The 22,704-nt window shown below is 43.7% G+C and overlaps 1 protein-coding gene across 2 annotated transcripts in view; it reads left to right on the top strand.

Annotated features, from left to right (window-relative positions):
* The window catches only part of LOC144683763 (endothelin receptor type B-like), a 50,399-nt gene that overhangs the window by 21,325 nt on the left and 6,370 nt on the right, over positions 1 to 22,704 (top strand). For both annotated transcript variants that reach the window (XM_078547132.1, XM_078547133.1), the window contains exons 3-6: positions 8,660 to 8,772; positions 17,172 to 17,376; positions 21,542 to 21,691; positions 22,324 to 22,457. In XM_078547132.1, coding sequence (XP_078403258.1) covers positions 8,660 to 8,772; positions 17,172 to 17,376; positions 21,542 to 21,691; positions 22,324 to 22,457 — 602 coding nt within the window. The remainder of the gene's footprint in view (positions 1 to 8,659; positions 8,773 to 17,171; positions 17,377 to 21,541; positions 21,692 to 22,323; positions 22,458 to 22,704) is intronic.

Here is a 22,704-nt window from a genome sequence, read left to right as displayed (position 1 = left end):
TAATTTGTGATTTCACTCCTGAATGACTCATCATACATTGTTTCCAATTGTTTCTCCCTCTCAGCTGACTTTAACTCTATGTTGTTCCACCCTAATTCCCCTTCTTATTGTTTACATGCTTCTCCATGGTGACATTATCCAGTGGCTTGGGATCAGCTTCTACAAGGGTGTTGGTATCACTCAGTTCCATTTTCACTTTGACCTCTCAGGCTATTGCCAATCTCTCCAATTGCCTAAGCAATATTAAGATTTGAATGTACTAAAACTTCCTCCAACTAAATACCAGCAAAATGGAACTTACCCTCTTCTGTTTTCACTTACACCTACACACCTCTCCCCGTCACTCCATCAATCTTCACAGTTGCCAATTCAGCCTTGGCCCACAGATGCAGAATTAAAGTGTTCTTGATTATAAAATCTGGCTTCTTCCCTCATATCCTGTCTCTTTCCCAAATTGTTGTCAAAAATCTACACATCTTTATCACTTGAAGATTTGATCTCTCCAATGCTTTCCTTGCCAGCCTCCCTACTTCCACCATTCATATGGGGGAGGCGATGGTGTAGAGGTATTGTTGCGGGACTAATAATCCAGAAACCTAGGGTAATGTTCTGGGGACCTGGGTTTGAATCCTGCCACAGCAGATGGTGGAATTTGAATTCAATAAAAATCTGGAATTAAAAGCCTGTTTGTTGTAAAAACCCACCTAGTTCACTAATGCCTTTAAGGGAAGGAATCTGCTGCCCTTACCTGGTCTGGTCTACATGTGACAATGTGATTGACTCTTAACTGCTGTTAAATGAATGGCAATTGCCCTCCTTACTATAACATCTGCTAGTGCCAAAATTGGGAGATCTATCTCACAGACTAGACAAGCAACAGCCTGAAAAATTCATCATCATGGAATCATAACTTACAGATAATGTCCCACCACCATCAGGACAGGACAAAGCTGGTGGGAGGGAGTTGCCCTGGGAATCCTTAACATGGACTCCAGACTCCATGAGGTCTTGTGGCATCAGGCCAAACTTGGGCTCCTGCTGATTATCACGTACTGCCCTCCCTCAGCTGATGAAGAATGTACTCTGGGTGGGGGACTTCAATGTCCATCACCAAGAGTGGGTCGGTAGCACCACTACTAACCGAATCCTAAAGGACATAGCTCCTAGACTGGGTCTGTGGCAGGTGGTGGGGGAAAAACATCCTCAACATCCTGTCCATAACAGTATCACACAGTCATTGTGGAGGCAAAGGCCCGCCTTCACATGGTTGTGTGGCACTACCACTGTGCTAAATGGGATAGATTTCAAACAGATCTAGCAACTCCAGACTGGGCATCCATGAGGTGCTGTAGGCCATCAGCAGCAGCAGAATTGTACTCAAACACAATCTGTAACCTTATGGCCCAGCATATCTACCATTACCATCAAGCCAGATGATCAACCCTGGTTCAATGAAGAGTGCAGGAGGGAATGCCAGGAGCAGCCCCAGGCATACCTAAAAATGAGGTGTCAACCTGGTGAAGCTATAAAACAGGACTACTTGCATGTCAAACTGCATAAGCAGCAAGTGAATAGTCAGGGCTAAGCGATCCCACAAACAATGGATCAGATCTAAGCTCTGCAGTCCAGCCGTGAATGGTGATGGACAATTAAACAACTCACTGGAGGAGGAGGCTCCACAAATATCCCCATCCTCGATGATGGAGGAGCCCAGCACAGCAGTGCAAAGATAAGCTTTCAGAATTAAGGATTCGCAATAATCTTCAGCCAGAAGTGCCAATTGGATGATCCATCTCAGCCTCCTCCGGAGGTCCCCAGCATCACAGATGCCAGTCTTCAGACAATTCGATTCACTCCACGTGATATCAAGAAACAGCTGAAGGCATTGGATAGTGCAAAGGCTATGGGCCCTGACAATATTCCGGCAATAGTACTGAAGACTTGTGCTCCAGAACTTGCCGTGCCCTGAGCCAAGTTGTTCCAGTACAACTACAACACTGACACCTACCCGGCTATGTGGAAAATTGCCCAGGTATGCCCTGTACACAAAAAGCAGGACAAATCCAACCTGGCCAATTACTGACCTATCAGTCTACTCTCAATCATCAGTAAAGTAATGGAAGGGGTCATCACCAGTGCTATCAAGCGGCACTTGCTTCGCAATAAGCTGCTCACTGACGCCCAGGTTGGGTTCTGCCAGGGCCACTCAGCTCCTGACCTCATTCCAGCCTTGGTTCAAACCAGGACAAACCAGGACAAAACAGCTGAACTCCCAAGGCAAGGTGAGAGTGACTGCCCTTGACATCAAGGCAGCATTTGATCAAGTAGGCATCAAGGAGCCCTAGCAAAACTGGAGTAAATGGGAATCAGGGGGGAAACTCTCTGCTGGTTGGAGTCATACCTAGCACAAAGGAAGATGGTTGTGGTTGTTGGAGATCAGTCATTTCAGCTCCAGGACATCACTGCAGGAGTTCCTCAAGGTAGTGTTCTCAGCCGAACCATCTTCAGCTGCTTCATCAATTACTTTCCTTCCATCATAAGGTCAGAAGTGGGGATGTTCGCTGATGATTACACAATGTTCAGCACCATTCGCGACTCCTCAGATACTGAAACAGTCCATGTCCAAATACAGCAAGACCTGGACAACATCCAAGCTTGGGCTGGCAAGTGGCAAGTAACATTCGCATCACACAAGTGTCAAGCAATGACCATCTCCAACAAGAGAGAATCCAACCATCGCTCCTTGATGTTCAATGGCATTACCATCACTGAATCCCCCACTATCAACATCCTGGGGGTTACCATTGACCAGAAACTGAATTGGACTAGCCATAAATACTGTGGCTACAAGAGCAGGTCAGAGGCTAGGAATCGTGCGACAAGTAACTCACCTTCTGACTCCCCAAAGCCTGTCCACCATCTAGAAGGCACAAGTCAGGAGTGTGATGGAATACTCCCCACTTGCCTGGATGACTGCAGCTCCTAGAACACTGAAGAAGCTGGGCACTTTCCAGGACAAAGCAGCCCACTTGATTGGCACCACATCCACAAACATTCACTCCCTCCACCACCAACGCACAGTAGCAGCAGTGTGTACTATCTACAAGGTGCACTGCAGGATCTCACCAAGGCTCCTTAGACAGCACCTTCCAAACCCACGACCACTACCACCTAGAAGGACAAGGGCAGCAGATACATGGGAACACCACTGCCTGGAAGTTCCGCTCCCAGTCACTCACCCATCCTGACTTGGAAATATATTGCCGTTCCTTCACTGTCGCTGGGTCAAAATTGTGGAACTCTCTTCCTAACAGCACCGTGGGTGTACCTATGCCACATGGACTGCAGCGGTTCAAGAAGGCAGCTCATCACCACCTTCTCAAGGGCAACTAGGGGTGGGCAATAAATGCTGGCCCAGCCAGCGAAGCCCACATCCTGTGAATGAATATTAAAAAAAACATAATTCATCAGAATGCCACAATTCATGGCCCAACACATACTAAAACAGATATATGCTCTCATCCTTCACTGGCTTTCCATGCCCCAGAGAAAGTATATTAAATCTTTTTTCTCACCTTCAAATCTTCCTATGACATCTTCCACTATTATTGTGATCCTTTCCAGCTGTATATTCCTGTGCATATCCGCTGACGTAGGGTTACTCCTGCTACCCCATCCTTCTGCATCACTCCTTCAGCAAATATACCTCCACCTTCCAGAACTCCTTCCCATCATTCATCTGTCTTGTCACCTCCCTGAGTTTACAAACACCCACTAAAGATTCTTCAGTCATGTTTTTGCCTCAAAGACCCTTCTCTTTTGGGATTGAAGAAAATTTCATTTGATTTCTCAAGACTTTCTAGTCAAGGAAAAAACTGGTAAACCTCATCATTCTGATAATTAAACTATTCCAATGGATTTTGTCAGATGTTCCTCACAAATTAATATTGACTATCAAAGCTAGAATAATCTCTGTTCCAGTTATAATACTCTCTCTGAAGAGCATCTAGAGTCTTTGTTGATCATGCCTCCAGGGTGCAACACTAAAGACCCTTTCCCCATTCCTCAATAAATTATTTGTCTTTCCTTATTTTATTGCTTCCTACATCTCTTACCCAAAGCTGGAGCGTAGAAGAATGAGAGGTGATCTCATTGAAACATGTAAGATTCTGAGGGAGCTTGACAGGGTAGATGCTGAGAGGATGTTTCCCCATGTACAGAAATCTAGAACTAGAGGGCACAGTTTCAAAAAAACTGGTCTCCCAATTTAAGACAGAGATGAGAAGGAATTTCTTCTCTCACAGGGTCATTAGTGTTTGGAATTCTCTCCCCTCGCGAGCAGTGGAGGCTGGGTCATTAATTATATTCAAGGCCGAGTTAGACAGATTTTTGATTGATAAGGGAGACAAGGGTTATGGGGGTCAGGCAGGAAAGTGGAGTTAAGGCCACATCAGATCAGCTATGATCTTATTGAATTGTGGAGCAGGCTTGAGGGGCACAATGTTATATTTCCACATGGTAATTTGTGCCTATAACTCATCAATCTTATTTACCACGCCTCATGCATTCACATGCATGCACAGTAACCCTGATTTAGGCTTTATTACTCTCTCCCTTACTCGCACCCCATGTGTTAACTTACTGTTCCTTATACTAATGCTATCTATCTTTCCCAGTATTCTATGCACCTTGGTATTCCTCCATGATATTATCTCTTTGTTACCACACTCCTGCCAAGTTAGTTTATAACATCCCCAACAGCACTAGAAAAACAGCCTGCAAGGAATTCAGTCCTGTCCGGTCCGAACTGGCCCCATCTCCCCCAGAGCCAGTCCCAATGTCTGAAGAATCTAAAGTCCGCCCTCCTGCGTCATCTTTCCAGCCACGCATTCATCTGCTTTATCCTCCTATTTCTATACTCACTTGCGTGTGGTACTGGGAGTAATCCAGAGATTATTCCTTTGGAGGCCGTACTTGCTCATTTCCTGCCTAGCTCCCTAAATTCTGACTGCAGGACCATATCCCACTTTTTGCCTATGTTGTTCATACCAATGTGGACCACAATTGCAACCGTTCAGTGACATCATTGACCTTGCATCAGAGAGGCAACACACTATCCTGGGTTCACATCTGCGGCCACAGAAATGCCTATCTACCCTAACTATCAAATCACCTATCAGTATTGCTCTTCCAGATTTCCTTGTAACCCCTGTGCAGCTGAGCTATGAGGATCAGATGAACCATCACTCTCATCAGTATTCAGAGCTGTATACTGGTTGAAGAGCGGGGTGCAATCACAACATTCCTGCACTACCTGCCCATTCCTTTTTGACTGTATAGTGGTCATCCATTCCCTCTCTTCCTGCATGCACTTAAGCTGGGGGTTGTGCTATCTATAAACCTGCTATCCATGAAACTCCCAACCTCGCGGATGTGCCAGAGTGACATCAGCTGCTGCTCAAGTTCTAAAACCCAGAGCTCAACCTGCTGTAACTGACTACACTTCCTGCACAAATGCTTATCCAGGACACAGAAATCATCCTGGAGTTTCCACATAGAACAGAAAGTGCATTCTATGGGTCACAGCGGCTGTGCCATTTCTTTTTTTATTAGTTAACCTTGCTACTGCTAATAAACCTTAATGATATTAATAAACCTTACTAATACTGATAATTCCTGCTAATGCTTAATACACATTAATAGTAGTAATAAACCTTACTTAAAAATAAAAGATGTTACTACTTATTATCATTTTTAATTTGCCAGTTGTTTAGAATCAGTCCCTAAGCAGCAATACTCACTGCCCAATCAAATTACAACTTTCCTGTAATGTCACCTCGATTTTTGTTTCCAAATGAAGTTCCAACTGTCCATAGGCTCCATAGTGGCTAACCCCACTGCTCAGTGAACTCTAACCCCACTGCTCAGTGAACTCTAACCCCACTGCTCAGTGAACTCTAACCCCACTGCTCTCTGAACTCTCATCGCTTTTCCAACCCCACTGCTCTCTGAAAACTCATCCCTTTTTAACCCCACTGCTCTCTGAACTCTCTTCGTTTTTCTAACCCCACTGCTCTCTGAACTGTCATTGCTTTTCTAACCCCACTGCTCTCTGAACTCTCTTCGTTTTTCTAACCCCACTGCTCTCTGAACTCTCTTCGTTTTTCTAACCCCACTGCTCTCTGAACTCTCATCACTTTTTAACCCACTGCTCTCTGAACTCTCATCGTTTTCCTAACCCCACTGTTCTCTGAACTCTCATCGTTTTTCTAACCCCACTGCTCTCTGAACTCTCATCGTTTTCCTAACCCCACTGCTCTCTGAACTCTCATCACTTTTCTAACCCCACTGCTCTCTGAACTCTCATCATTTTCCTAACCCCACTGCTCTCTGAACTCTCATCGTTTTTCTAACCCCACTGCTCTCTGAACTCTCATCATTTTCCTAACCCCACTGCTCTCTGAACTCTCTTCGTTTTTCTAACCCCACTGTTCTCTGAACTCTCATCGTTTTTCTAACCCCACTGCTCTCTGAACTCTCATCGTTTTCCTAACCCCACTGCTCTCTGAACTCTCATCACTTTTCTAACCCCACTGCTCTCTGAACTCTCATCATTTTCCTAACCCCACTGCTCTCTGAACTCTCATCGTTTTTCTAACCCCACTGCTCTCTGAACTCTCATCGTTTTCCTAACCCCACTGTTCTCTGAACTCTCATTGTTTTTTAACCCCACTGCTCAGTGAACTCTCATCACTTTTCTGGCCCCTCTGCTCACTGACCTCTTGTCACTCTTATGGCCCTGAACTCCCACTGAGCTTTCACCGCTTTTCTGGACCCTTGCTCTCTTGAACTCTCACTGCTTTTATGGCCCCCACCTATTGCAATTTCCAGGTGTGGTGCTCATCACCACTATGTCCTCATCAACTATGTCCTCATGCCCCAGGGTTGACATTGTCTATTTCTTGCACAGCCTACAATGGCAATAAGAGTTTTTTTCTATTGAATGGAACAAACGAGATTCATGCCAATGATGTACTTTTGCTTTTATTAGGACCCACCATCTCCACTGCTTGTTTTTAAAAAAATATTATTTGCCCATTTTAGATTACAAAGTAACTGTAATTTGACCAACACCAAGTCCAAGCTGTTTCTCTTAGCACTGACATTAACCATTTGAGTGGGTATCATCGATAAATTTCTGTAGGAAGTTGCTGCATACAGGATGGTTCATCCTAAAATGTCAAAGGAAATTTTGGAAACTGAAATGTAATGACGTGACTAAACAGTTACAAAGGGCCATGTCTTGTCAAATGGGTCATATGTTGAAAAATAGCTATAAAATGCTTTGAAACAAAATTAAATAATTTTAAATAATGTAATATTTCAGATTTTTTTTTTTTAATTGAGCATAGTTTAATTAATTCACTCCCAAATCATATAAACTGGAGAACAATCTAATCTGCGGTACTGGAAGATTTTACCAGCCCCATGGTTTTCAAGCAGATTACCTTCCTGGGACCTCCTGCCATACAGCTCTTTACTGTTCGGAGATTTTTTTTTTCCTTATATATCATACATAGAAAATTCTGGTTATGGATATAGCTTACCAATTGACACTTTCCTTGTGGGAATTCCACATAAGGCATCTCCACTGAAGAGTAAATTAATTTGATTGTCCTTCCATCCAACCTGGGGTGCAGTTCCTTATCCTTCAGCTCTCAGGGCGATTCAGCCAAGACTGAGAATTTTATAATTTGTGGGAATAAAACTATATTTTTCATAAATCAGCCTGGTATCACTGGAAATGGCTCAGTGTCATGCTTTGTTTTGTAATGTTCCTGTGAAGCACCTTGGGACATTTCATTACATTAAAGGTGCTATATAAATATAAGTTATTGTTGTTTTAATGTCTTAATAGCATTCATTTTTGGTTTAAATGGCTACTGGCTGTAGAATATTATGGGACAAAACTTTTCATGCACTTATGACTGTTTTTTCCCATTATTATATGATTCTGTCCTCACCCATGGTTCATTACTCTAGACTCGACTATTCTAATGCACTCCTGGCTGGTCCTTCATGTTCTACACTCCGAAAACATGAGGTCATCCAAAACTCTGCTGCCTGCGTCTTAACTCGCAGCCAGTCCCCTTCCCCTATTCACTGCTGAGCTCGCTGACCCACATTGTTTCCCGGTCATGCGACATCTTGATTTTAAAATTCTCACCCTTGCTTTCAAATCCCTCCATGGCCTTGCCCCTTTTTTTCTCTGTAATGTCCTCCTACCCCACATCCCTCCATGATATCTGTGCTCCTCTAATTCTGGCCTCTTGTGCATTCTCAATTATAATTGCTCCACCATTGGTGACCTTGCCTTCAGTGGCCTAGGCCCCAATTTCTGGAATTCTCTCCCTAAACCTTTCTGCCTCTCAACCTTGCTTTCCTCCTTTCAGACACTTCTTAAAAGCTATCTCTTTGACCAAGCTTTTGGTCATCTGATCTAATATCTCCTTATGTGGTTCAGTGTCATACTTTGTTTTATAATGCTCCTGTGAAGTGCCTTGGGATGTTTCATTACATTAAAGGTGCTATATAAATATAAGTTATAGTTGTTTTAATGTCTTAATAGCATTCAATTTCTTTTTTTTGTTTTAAATAGCTACTGGCTGTAGACTGGCCTTTTGGCGTTGAAATATGCAAGCTTGTACCATTTATCCAAAAGGCATCCGTTGGTATCACAGTCCTCAGTCTGTGTGCACTGAGTATTGACAGGTAAAGGAGCTCTCAGACACTATTATTTTATTTTGACCTTGTTTAAACAGTTAACTAGTGGAAGAAGCAGTTATTACTGTGGTGATCACAGCATTCAACAGACAGTTTATTACTGAATTAAATTAAATTGCTAGCTGCCAATATACCATTTGGCAAAAAGATAGTATATTGAACAAAATCTCTACCTGGCTTAAGTAGCCACTCTTAACTCCAGATATTAGTCCTGTCTGTTTGGGATAAGGGCAAAATATTTATGTATTTTCCCTGAATATATTATAATTGTTGGCCTTAGTCAAGACACTGTGCTCATTACCAAATGTGCCAAGCTTCTGGTCCATCTCAGCATCAATAAGATAAAGCACCTGTGCTTAAACTCAATGCCAGGTTTACTTTTAATTTCCTAAAACCAAATGTCAGAAGTGTTCTTTGTAAATAGCATACTCTCCATTCTAAAAATACAGTAAAGAATATTGCATGATTTTCATTGATGTTGTGAATGTATTTGTGTACATTATGACAATATTCCAGTCACCAGCCATTTGCAAAATAATATTATGTTCCAACGTGCATATTTACTTTAAAAAAAGGTAATGAAAACTAAATTTGCAATCCATAACAAGCCATCATGGACTGGAAGGTAAGTAGATGATATCATCCTTGTTAAGTATGGACTAAGGATTTGCTCTGATCTCCTGACTGCCAGCTGGCTTGATCATACTCAGATGTCATAACTTAATAGTAGGTGTTGTATTATGCATGAAGGCATTTCATACACTATAAAAACATGGTGATTTGTGTCTTCAACATTGATCTTAAAGTGGCATTATTTCTATGCCAGGTTCAAGTCCAGAAAAGTCAGATGCCACAAAAACCATCACAACCACAATGAAAGTGTTCCCATTGCAATCTATCACAGCACAAATTTCCTAAGCTTATGCTATACAAATGTGTCTGTGTATTTGTGTGATTATATTCACTCACCATTATCTGTGTTTGTATGGATATGTGGGCTAACTGCCAAATATAATGGTTAACTGTACGTATAAAAGCAAACCATTTACTTGTAACATGCACATAATAGTACAAAAAGCACAGACAATTGATGGACTATCTGGTCTTTTCCTGCCTGTCAACTTTGAATATTCATATGAGGCCACGTGGTTATTGTGGATGAATTTTCAATATTGCTCAGTGTATGTCACATGCTTAGCATGAACTAATCATCCCAATTCGACACCACATACCAATCAAATCTCTCAAAAAACACACAAAATGGGCAGCTTTCTAATTTTTAGTCTGTTTTTTCCAGCTTAACTACAGTATTTTATGAAAGCCGTTTTCCTCAGTCTACCCCCAATCTGCCCAATCTAACCTCTGTGTCTAACCTAACTGGCTGCCTTCCCAACTATCCTATACCAAATGACAGCATTGCTGCGATGCCTCCCTATCTAACCACCTCCTGCCTGACTTTAAAACAAAAAATGTGTTGCACTTTCGGCATATGTATATGTGAGGGGATAGATGGCTTATGTTATGCCCTGAGGCCCAATTAGAACTTTTACTCTCTTATACCAGATGGTGAGTCTTTGGAATCAGGTGAACTAATGTAAATTAGCCTAATCTTAGAATAATCGATGCAAAGTGAGGTGAAAGTGCAGCTGAGGGATAAAAGTGAAATCTTGTAACTCAAAGTTAGGAAGACTTGGGACTGATCACCCTCCTACTGAGCTCTTATTGAGCTCAGCAATCATAACATGAGGTTTCTCGCAGACTTCACATCATCATGAATGTTGTCTGTAAGCATGTTTATCTCGAATAAATCTTTTAGAGTAAGACTCCGCATTTGGAAACCTCATTGCCCTTAAGAAGGTGGTGGTGAACTTCCTGAACTTCTGCAGTTCATACAGTGAAGTGATTTTGACACGGCGGCAATGAAGGAACAGGAATATAGGCCTGAATTTTCACCATGAAGGAGAGGGTGTCCGGCTTATCCAAAATAACGCCAGAGGCCCAAATCCAGAAGTCCCGCCCCCAGACGCTGGGGCAGGAAGGTAGAATAGGGGTGGGTTGTAGTTTGCACATCTGTGATTCATCAAGGCAGCTGCACTTCTGGGTACTGGGTGAATTGGCATGGAGGATGTAAGAGCAAAGGATGATGGGTGGGGGACATGGGTTGGCATGAGCTGGCACTAAGTTCGCATGGGGTGATAAAGGGCCATGGGGTGGGGTTTTTTTTATTCATTCACAAGATGTAGGCTTCGCTGGCTGGGCCAGCATTTACTGCCCATCTCCACTTGTCCTTGAGAAGGTGGCGGTGAGCTGCCTTCTTGAACTGCTGCAGTCTATGTGGTGTAGGTACACCCACAGTGCTGTTAGGAAGGGAATTCCAGAATTTTGACCCAGCGACAGTGAAGGAACGGCGATATATTTCCAAGTCAGGATGGTGAGTGACTTGGAGGGGAATTTCCAGGTGGTGGTGTTCCCATCTATCTGCTGCCCTTGTCATTCTAGATGGCAGTGGTCGTGGGTTTGGAAGGTGCTGTCTAAAGAGCCTTGGTGAATCCCTGCAGTGCATCTTGTAGATGGTACGCATTGCTGCTACCGTGCGTCGATGGTGGAGGGAGTGAGTGTTTGGGGATGTGGTGCCAATCAAGCGGGCTGCTTTGTCCTGAATGGTGTCAAGCTTCTTGAGTGTTGTGGGAGCTGCACCAACCCAGGCAAGTGGGGAATATTCCATTACACTCCTGACTTGTGCCTTGTAGATGATGGACAGGCTTTGGGGAGTCAGGAGGTGAGTTACTCGTCGCATGATTCCTAGCGTCTGACCTGCTCTTGTAGCCACAGTGTTTATATGGCTAGTCCAGTTCAGTTTCTGGTCAATGGTAACTCCCAGGATGTTGATAGTGGGAGATTCAGTGATGGTAATGCCATTGAACATCAAGGAGCAATGGTTGGATTCTCTCTTGTTGGAGATGGTCATTGCCTGGTACTTGTGTGGCACAAATACTTACCACTTGTCAGCCCAAGTCTGGATATTGACCAGGTCTTGCTTCATTTGGACATGTACTGCTTCAGTATCTGCAGAGTCACGACTGGTGCTGAACGTCGTGCAATCATCAGCGAACATCCCCACAAGAAGGTAGAAAGCCATAAGATGGCATAGAGGCATGAGGAGCCATGCGAGGTGGTTGGTGGGGCACCTATTGGCATTGAAGGTATGAGCAGCCATGTGGGGTGGGCGGTGGGCCATATATTGGCATGGAGGGTATGAGGGGCCTTTGGAGGATGGGTGGAGGAGCATAGGTTTGCATGGATGGTATGAGGGGATATGGGGGTGTGTTAGCATGTATTGGACATGGGGGCTGTGTGGGGAGGGGTAAGGGCTGAACGAATGGTTTTTGTTTCATTACTTTTTTGAAGCTAGGACAAAGTCCCGAATCACCGAGGTGGCCTTTTGCACAGCCCACCTCTGAACTCTTTCCTGGGGCAGTGAGCTTGACTCCAGTTATCACCCCCCTGGAACCAAAGGGCACTTTCTCCCAAGTCGCGCCTGCAGAGTCGGGAAATGTCCTGATTCTGTGCTCCCAACCCTGGAGAGAAAATTCAGACCCATGACCCTGCTGCCCTCATTTGTATTGATGGTAGAGGTTGTAGGCTTGGAAGGTGGTATCAAGGAAGCCTTGGCAAGTTGGTACAGTGCAACTTGTAGCTGGTACACACTGCTGTCACTGTGTGCCAATCGGGGATGAGGCACTAGTCAGGTGGTGTTATGACTGGTGCAGTTGGTAAAGCTGAGTTATTTAAAATTCCCAGAAGGAAACTCTAAAACACTGTCATAACCTATAATTTTAAGTGTTATGTTTGAGATGCAACTCTAAATTCAGGAATCAGACCACCTGTTCTCGAGGCCTTACATTAAACTAATTGAAACATTTTATTAATTTACACAGGTTAAAATATATACACATGGCTACAAATTATTACTGTCATAACTTTTAACAAATTCCCAAACTAATCTCCATTAAGGCAACAGCAACCCATAGACTTAACCAGACACCAGGCAAAGCATTTTCACCTTACAAATTCAAAATGAGGTTCTTTTCACTCTGGAGCCAGTTGGAGGCTTACAGCTGCCTCTGCTCTGCACACCCGAAAGCTACTGAAGTTATACCTACCACCACTGATTGAATTCAAATTCACATTGTCTCACCAGTCTCTTTGAACTTTATCTTTTAACAATGAAACACCATTCATTGTACCAATTTTATTAGTAATATAAACATATTGCTTGGTAGCTGCAAGAAAGGTGTCAAATTTTCACCCCACTTCTTGAATGCTGTATTCAAAAAAATCCAAATACACTCTACCTCTCTGTTTACATCTCAAACTAGTACATATCAAAGCACCCAGAATAGCTGACTTTAATCTAATTAAGACACACCTGCAGACCAAACCTCTATTTAAAAGAAAAATATTTTCCAAAATAATATATAAATTAATAGCTTCATGACAGATGGGCTGTTTTATCCTGGATGGTATCGAGCTCCTTAAATGTTGTTGGAGCTGTACTCATCCAGTCAAGTGTAGAATATTCCATCACACTCCTAACTTGTGCCTTGTAGACAGGCTTTGGGGAGTCAGGAGGTGAGTGATTCACCACAAAAACTAAACTTCTGCACCTGTAGCCATTTATGTGGCAGGTCCATGTAAGTTTATGATCAATGTTAACTCCCAGGGTGTTATGCTGAGGGATTTTGCAATGCTAAAGTGGTTGAATATCAAGAAGAGGTGATTGGAGATGGTCATTGGTACAATTGGTCTGTGATACAATTGATACTTGTCACTTACCAACCCAAGCCTGAATGTTGTTAGGGTCATGCTTCATACATGCATGGACTATACTTCATTATCTGAGGAGTTAAAAGTGGAACTGAACATTATGCATTCATCAGCAAACATCCCAAATTCTGACCTGATGATGGAGGGAAGGCCATTGATGAAGCAGAAGATTTTTGGACCGAAGACACCAGCCTGAGGTACTCTTGCAGGGTTGGCCTGGTGCCAAGATGTATGGACTCCAAAAACCATATCTAATTTCCTTTGTGCTGAATATAATTCCAGCCAATGGAGAGTTTTCCCTTGTTTCCATTGACTTCAAGTTTACTGGGGCTCCTTGAGATCACACTTGGTCAAATGTCACTTTGATGTTAAGGGCCAACACTTTTGCCTTGCTTTTGGAATTCAGTTATTTTTTCCATGTTTGGACCAAGGCAGTAATGAGATCTGGGGTTGAATGGTTGTGGCAGAACACAAACTAAGCATCAGTAAGCAGTTATTGCTGAGTAAGTGCCACTTGGTAGCACCATCAACAACACCTTCCATCGTTTGGCTGATGATTGAGAGTAAGCTAAAAGGACCGTAATTGGCCGGATTGAATCTGTCTTACTTTTTGTGACCAGGACGTAACCAGGGCAATTTTCCACCTTGTTAGGTAGATGATAGTGTAGTAGCTGTACTGGAACAGCTTGGTTACAAGCACAGCGAGTTCTGGAGCACCACAGCTAACTTGCTGTCAGGGCTCAAGTGCTTTGCTCTATACAATGTGGTTGGCCATTTCTTGATTCAATCAGAAGTGAATCTTCAGAGTTGCTTGAAAGAACTGCACCAACATTGGCAAAATATGCAAGAAAATATGCAAAGTATAATGAAATGTATGGTGTCTCCCGTGCATCCTGTGAACACAAGTCCTAAGCACTATTGAAAACTTGGGCTCCCATTTACAGGAGGCTCTAACTTCTGGTCTATACACACAGGGATTGGTGTGAGGTCACCCTGATGGCAGGCCTCATGTTTTTTTGTGGTATTGTTGATCACTAATCAGACTGCTTGTCTGACATCCAGTGCTGAATGAGCATAAATTTCCTCTAATTGTATATTGGCAAGAACAAAGCCATGGGGCAGAATCTTCGGGTCAGCAAGTGGGGGCGGGCCCCACTCGCCGATGCATAAAATGACGTGCAGTGATGTCGGGCATGCGTCCTGACGTCACTGCGCGGCATTCAGGTATTCAGTTCGGCGGGCACGCACTGGAGTTGGCTGCACTCCCGCCAAACTGTCAAAGGCCTATTAAGGCCGTTTAAATATCAATTAAAATACTTAACTGAGCTGCCCGTCCAACCTTAAGGTTGGCGGGCAGGCGAAGAGCCCAGGCGGCCTTCGCTTTTATCATGAAACCTCATCCACGGATGGGATGAGGTTCCATGAAGGTTTTTAAAGTTTAATAAAATTTTTCAATAAAATTCTTTGGCATGTCCCAGCTCATGTGACACTGTCACATGAGGGGACATGTCTTAAAAAAATTTTTCTGTCTTTATTAAAATTTTTAAAGATCAAACTAATCTCCCTGAGGCAGCTCTTTGCCTCAGGGAGATTTCTGTGCTCTTTCGCGCGCACGCACAAAAGAGCGCAGGCCCCGAATCAGCCTACTCCCCCGCCTGCACAGGGAGCACACAGGACTTCCGGGTGTGCGTCACGCTGGGCGGGCCTCAATTGGCCCACCCACGTAAAATGGTGGCACACAACCAATTGCAGGTGGCGATCAGCTGCGCGCCCGTCCGCGCCCTCTCCCATCCAACCCCCCCGGATGGGAAGAAAATTCTCCCCATGTCTTTAGTTCCCACTCCAAACTCTGTTCCTTAGCTACTGACTCCATCCCTCTTCCTGGCAACTGTCCGAGGCTGAACCAGACTTGGCAAACTTGGTGTCATATTTGGCCTCAAGGTGAGCTAACAACCACATATTTGTGACATCTCTAACACCGCCTATTTCCATCTCCGTAACATTGCCCAACTCTGACCCTGCTTCAGATCATCAGCTGCTGAAATCCCTCATCCATGCCTTTGCTACCTCTAGACTTGACTATTGTAACACCCTCCTGGCTGGCCTCCCACATTCTAACCTCCATAAGCTTAAGATCCATAACTCTGCTGCCTGTGTCCTTATTCACACTAAGTCTCATTCATCTATTACCCCTGTGCCAGCTGACCTACATTGGGTCCTGGTCAAGAAATGTCTCGATTTCAATATTTTTATAATTGTTTTCAAATTCCTCCATGGCCTTGGCCTTCCCCATCTCTGAAATCTCCGCCAACCCACATCCTCCAAGGTATCTGTGCTCCTCTAATTCTAACCTCTTGAGGATCCCTGATTTTAATTGCTCTACCATTAGTTGCTAGGCCATCAGTTGCTAAGCTCTGGAATTTTCTTCCTAAACCTCTCTTCCCCATTACCTCTCATCCTCCTTTAAGATGGGCCTTATTAAAACCTACCTCTTTGACCAAGCTTTTAGCTATCTGCCCTAATATCGAAGTTTATGACTCAGTGTCAAATTTTGCTTTATAATGTCCCTGTGAAGCACCTTGGGAGGTTTTATTACATTATAGGTGCTATATAAATACACATTGTTGTTGTAGCCAAAGTCATTCTCCCATGCTGATCATGGTTCCTGATCATCCAGGAGGCGCATTCCTGGGGAATGATAGGAAGAGTCAGGTGAGGACTTGCTCATTCAGGGTGATGACCCTGTCAGCCACCTCAGAGAACTGTAGGACAGCCATGTAGCAGACAGAAGCAGCCAGCTAACACAGACACAGAGTTGCTGGCATCATTAACAGGCACTTCATGACCCAGAAGCAGGAAGGTAATGTTAAATTCATACAGAAGCTTGGTGAGATCACACACATGCCGCGCAGGGTTCTGGACTCCAGCATACAATAGGAAATTCAAGCGCTGGCGTAAGTGCAGAGAAGATTATTACAAGGATGTTATCAAAATTGTCAGGATGCAATGATCAGGAAAGAATGAGCTGGCTAGGACTCTTCTCCTTGAAAATAGAAGCACCTGTTCTCCACAGATATTCAGCGTATCAAGAGATGAGCCTTCAAAGAGCACAGGGATGTCTTTACGGGTAAATTCTCATGCATTTACATTAATTTGGCAGCACAAGATCAGTGTACACTAGACATACTGTCTGAAAAGCTAGCAAAGGTTTTCCTCTTACAGAATTGGGAGTCTAGTGGAGAGTAAATGGAGGTCTACCCAGCTTTTGTGTGTTGCCAGATGGGACTGCACCCCAAATGCTACATTAGGAAATCAGTCTCACAGTTACATGAAGACACAATTTATTTTGTCCATGGCAGCACCATGGGAAAGCAACTAGTATGTTTTTAAAATCCCATTAATGAATTCCACTATGTTGGCGCTAATTATCAGAAGCATTATCTTGCGCTGAGACGATCATGAGGGGGCAGGTGCATCACAAAAAGACCGAGCATCATAACTGTCTTTGTGAATATATTTCCTAAAAATGAAAATGTTTTAACGAGAAGATTTATTTGCAGGTACCGAGCGGTAGCCTCTTGGAGCCGAGTCCAGGGGATTGGGATTCCCTTGAGGAAAGCAGTGGAAGTAACTGCCATTTGGGTAATCTCGATTGTTTTAGCAATTCCAGAAGCTATAGGGTTTGATATGTTCTCAATTAAATATCGGGGAGAAGAGCTGAAAGTGTGTCTGCTCCACCTAACCAAGCCATCAGTATTCATGGAGGTATGTGTCAATGTAAAACTTCCAAACCTTTATATTAACTTTTAAACAACATGGGAGAAGAATGACAAGAATGAGAAGAATGAATTAAAAATTTGGGAATGGCAATTCAATTTGTAATGAATGTGGATATTTAGACTACTTTGTTCAGTTACCTGCATTATGCAGCTTGATCTGAATGTGTGATGGGGAGGGAAGGGAGAAATTCTGAATACAGGCACTGAAAAAGAAATAACTGTAACACAGCTCTAACCCAGGGACAAGTGCCCCAGTATTAACCAGCAGCTTGGAAAGTTGAAATTGACTGAAGAACCCGGCAAGGCTAGGAACATGGAGGCCCTACAGGTCATAACATCAGAGCCTCATTGGCATATCATAAGACTGCCTCTTACCTGTCAATTATGGACAAGGTTAGAAATTGTGGGACCTTGTTCTTTTTGCAAAATGGCTGCCGCCTTTCCCACAACAACGACTATAAAATACTTTATTGACATCCTGTGGTCATAAAATGCACTGTATATTTGCAAGCCTTTCTTTTAAACGCAACTCCAATTTGGCATGGGCCCCAGTTATGCCTGTCTTTTTGTGGGGTACATGGAACATTCTTTGTTCCGGTCCAACTCTGGCCCCCTCCCATAACTCTTTTTTCAGTGCACCGATGATTGTGGTGGTGCGGCTTCATGCTTTCGCCTGGACCTGGAAAAAGTTATCTATCTTGCTTCCAATTTCCACCCCTCCATCACCTTCACATGGTCCATCTCCGACACTTCCCTCCACTTCCTTGACCTCTCTGTCTCCATTTCTGATGATAGACTGCCCACCAGTATTACAAGCCCACTGGCTCCCACAGCTATCTCGACTACAGCTCCTCACACCCTGCTTCCTGTAAGGACTCCATCCCATTTTCTCAGTTCCTTTGCCTCTGTCACATCTGTTCTGATGATGTCACCTTCCAAAACAGCACTTCTGACATGTCTTCCTTCATCAAGGTTTCCCCCCTCTGTGGTTGACAGGGCCCTCAACACTGGCCGACCCATGTCCCGCGCATCCGCCCTCACCCCTTCCCCTCCCTCACAGAACCATGATAGGGTCCCTCTTTTCCTCACTTTTCACCCCACCAGCCTCCGCATTCAAAGTAACATCCTCCGCCATTTACACCAACTCCAGCATGATGCCACCACCAAACACATCTTCCCCTCACCCCGCTGACAGCAATCCGTAGGGACCGCTCCCTCTGTGACACCCTAGTCCACTGCTCCATCACCCACAATGCCTCATCCCCTTCCCACGCAATCGCAGAAGGCGCAACACCTGCCCCTTTACCTCCTCCCTCCTCACAGTCCAAGGGCCCAAACACTCCTTTCAAGTGAAGCAGTGCTTCACTTGCACTTCCTTCAATTTGGTCTACTGCATTCGCTGCTCCTAATGAGGTCTCCACTACATTGTGGAGACCAAATGCAGACTGAGTGACTGCTTTGCAGAACACCTTCGGTCTGTCCGCAAGCATGACCCAGACCTTCCTGTCGCTAGCCATTTCAACACACCACCCTGCTCTCATGTCCACATGTCTATCCTTGGCCTGCTGCAATGTTCCAGTGAAGCTCAACGCAAACTGGAGGAACAGCACCTCAGCTTCTAATTAGGCGCTTTGCAGCCATTTGGACTTAACATATGAGTTCAACAACTTCAGAACATGAACTCTCTCCACTATCTTTAACCCTTTCTTAATCCTTTTTTCAAATTTATTTTTATTTTATTTATTTATTTTTATTCAGTTTTTTAAACCCTTTTTCCCCCAACTACCTCCCCCCTCCCCCCACAGGACCATCTGTCATTTGTTTCTATGTTGTTCTTTCACAGAGTGCTGACCCACATTCCATCTCATTTCTACTTCTCTTCAGCTCCTAAGAAGAATCATACAGACTCAAAACATTAACTATGTTTCTCTCTCCACAGATGCTGCCAGACCTGCTGAGTTTTTCCAGTATTTTCTGTTTTTGTTTCCAATTTGGCATGTAGTTTTATTGCAAATTAAGGCACTCTAAACACAGCTCTAATCTAAATTCTTGTTGAATGTCCAAGCCCAACTCCAATCCGGACACAAGAATATATTGAATCTTCCTTCAAACAGGAAATGAAGAAGTAATTAAAATATAAGCCTGACTTAGAGTGTGTGGGAGGAAGTGCACAGATGCAGTTCCAGTCCATCACAGATGCCAGTCTTCAGCAAATTCGATTCGCTCCACATGATTTCAAGAAACAGCTGAAGGCACTGGATAGTGCAAAGGCTATGGGCCCTGACAACATTCCAAAAATAGTACTGAAGACTTGTGCTCCAGAACTTGCTGCATCCCTAGCTGAGCTGTTCCAGTACAACTACAACACTGGAATCTATCTGGCAATGTGGAATATTGCCCAGGTGTGTCCTATATGCAAAGGCAGGACAAATCCAACCCGGCCAATTACTGGTCCATCAGTCTACTCTCCATCACCAGTAAAGTGATGGAAGGGGTCATCAACAGTGCTATCAAGCTTAGCAATAACCTGCTCACTGACACTCAGTTTGGGTTCTGCCGAGGTCACTCAGCTCTTGACCTCGTTACAGCCTTGGTTCAAACATAGACAAAAGAGTTGAGCTCCAGAAGTGAGGTGAGAGTGACTGCCCTTGACATCAAGGCAGTATTTGACCAAGTGTGGCATCAAAGAGCTCTGGCAAAACTGGAGTCAATGGGAATCAGGGGGAAAATTCTCCATTGGTTGGAATCATATTTAGCACAAAGGAAGATGGTTGGGGTTGTTGGAGGTCAATCATCTCAGCTCCAGGACATCACTGCAGGAGTTCCACAGGATAGTGTCCTTGGCCCTACCACCTTCAGCTGCTTCATCAATGACCTCCCTTCCATCATAAGGTCAGAAGTGGGGATGTTTGCTGCTGATTGCACAATGTTCAGCACCATTCACAACTCCTCAGACACTGAAGCAGTCCATGTCCAAATGCAGCAAGACTTGGACAATATCCAAGCTTGGACTGACAAGTGGCAAGTAACATTTGTGCCGCACAAGTGCCAGGCAATGACCATCTCCAACAAGAGAGAATCCAGCCATCGCCCCTTCACATTCAATGGCATTACCATCGCTAAATGCCCCACTAACAACAAGCTGGGGGTTTACCATTGACCAGAAACTGAACTAGCCATATAAATACTGTGGCTACAAGAACAGGTCAGAGGTTATGAATCCTGTGGCGAGTAACTCACCTCCTGACTCCCCAAAGCCTGTCCACCATCTACAAAGCATAAGTCAGGAGAGTGATGGAATACTCTCCACTTGCCTGGATGAGTGTAGCTCCAACAACACTCAAGAAGCTTGACACCGTCCAGAACAAAACAGCCTGCCAATTGGCACCCCATCCACAAACATTCACTCCCTCCACCACCAACATACAGTGGCAGCATTGTGTACCATCTACAAGATGCACTGCATTTTCCAAGCCCATGACCGCTACCATCTAGAAAGACAAGGGCAGCAGATACACGAGAACACCATCACCTTGAAGTTCCCCTCCAAGCCACTCAACATCCTGACTTGGAAATATATCGCCATTCCTTCACTGTCGCTGGGTCAAAATCCTGGAACTCCCTCCCTAACAGCACTATGGGTGTACCTACACCACATGGACTGCAGCGGTTCAAAAAGGCAGCTCACCACCACCTTCGCAAGGGCATTTAGGGGTGGGTGATAAATGTTGGCCCAGCCAGCGACGCGCACATCCCATAAATGAATAATAAAAAAAATATTTCTTTGTTCCCTGGTTAGGATCACCTAACCTCTTACCTGGTATAGTTTTTAATCTTTTATTAAGCCTTTTATTAAACCAGCATAGAAGCTGAGTAAAATAACCTCTGAGTACGAGATCCTGACATTCCTCATTGAAGATGGAGCTCGTGGTATTTACTATCATACATAGATTTGTCCGTCTGTAAAGGACCTGGCCGTTCCTTACTCATGTCCAATAAAAACTTCCATACAGTAGACTGCATTAGGATTTCTTTTAAAATTATATTTCAATTTTCTTTTTTCTTCTGTGTAGTCTGTGCTACCTTGTAGAGTTTAGGTAGCTATTGTTTGTTGATTACAAGCTCATACTTTGGGGATTGTTTTTGTACAGTTCTACAAGAATGTGAAGGATTGGTGGCTCTTTGGCTTTTACTTCTGCCTGCCTCTGGCTTGCACTGGTATATTCTACACTCTTATGACTTGCGAGATGCTGAGCAGGAGGAATGGGATGCAAATCGCTCTTAATGATCATATAAAACAGGTAAGGCATCTGCAACATTTAGATACATCAAAATACATCTACAAATGACCCAGAATACAGGAAAGTAAGCTGGCACTCTGAAAATATAGTCTCAAAGTCTTACCAAATATGGAATCCGCAAACTTTTGTTCAACTTTAACATGATGTAATTTATACCATGATCCATTGCTCTATACTTCAGCTTCCTTTGGCCACACTTCAAAGTAATAAACCAAGTTTCATCAGGCACAGCACAGACAACAGATAAGGTGATGAATCTAATGGAAGGGAGGAGGCAATTATCTGTACTATCCCAGAACCATCCTCAGCAGCTATTAAACCAAGAACATTGTCGAAACAAGTCCAACTGCGCAATTAAGTAAAAAGATTAAATCAATGCAATAAAAACTCCTCCACTCTTAAGCTTAAGATGCACTTCGGACTGGCCATGATAGCTTGTAGAGTAACTGGGACTATAACATTAATGTGTTTTCCTTTCCATATAAAGAAACATTTTATAACTTATATTAATCTAATGACTCTTTGTTCAAATACCAGCACAATCTTACTAAGATGATCTCAGCTATTCTATTAGAGTAATAGACCTAATATTCATGGAGAAATATTCACACAGTTTCATAATTTTTTCTCAGCGACGTGAAGTGGCGAAAACAGTCTTCTGTCTGGTGGTTATCTTTGCTATGTGTTGGCTCCCACTGCATTTAAGCAGAATCCTGAAGAAGACTATTTATGATGAGCAAGACCCCAACAGATGTGAACTGCTCAGGTAATTTTCTGGTATATTTTATGCCTTCACTTCTGTTTTTTGATTTTGTGGTGTCCTGCACTATAGATCTTAGTTCTTCACTCTGATTCCTCTGTTCAGGTATAGCAGGGTCACTAAACCACAGCTTATGCTGTGATTTTACCATGGGGCAGGCTCCAAGTATACCTCAGCTGTTGGCATAATGCTGAACAACATTCTAGCCATCTAGCCAACTCAGCTAACTGGGCCCCATAGGATACCTACATTT

The sequence above is a fragment of the Cetorhinus maximus genome, chromosome 8 (assembly GCF_964194155.1).
Source record: "Cetorhinus maximus chromosome 8, sCetMax3.hap1.1, whole genome shotgun sequence".
Taxonomy (NCBI): domain Eukaryota; kingdom Metazoa; phylum Chordata; class Chondrichthyes; order Lamniformes; family Cetorhinidae; genus Cetorhinus; species Cetorhinus maximus.
The sequence above is the reverse complement of the archived record's forward strand: the minus strand, read 5'-3'. Positions and strand labels throughout refer to the sequence as shown.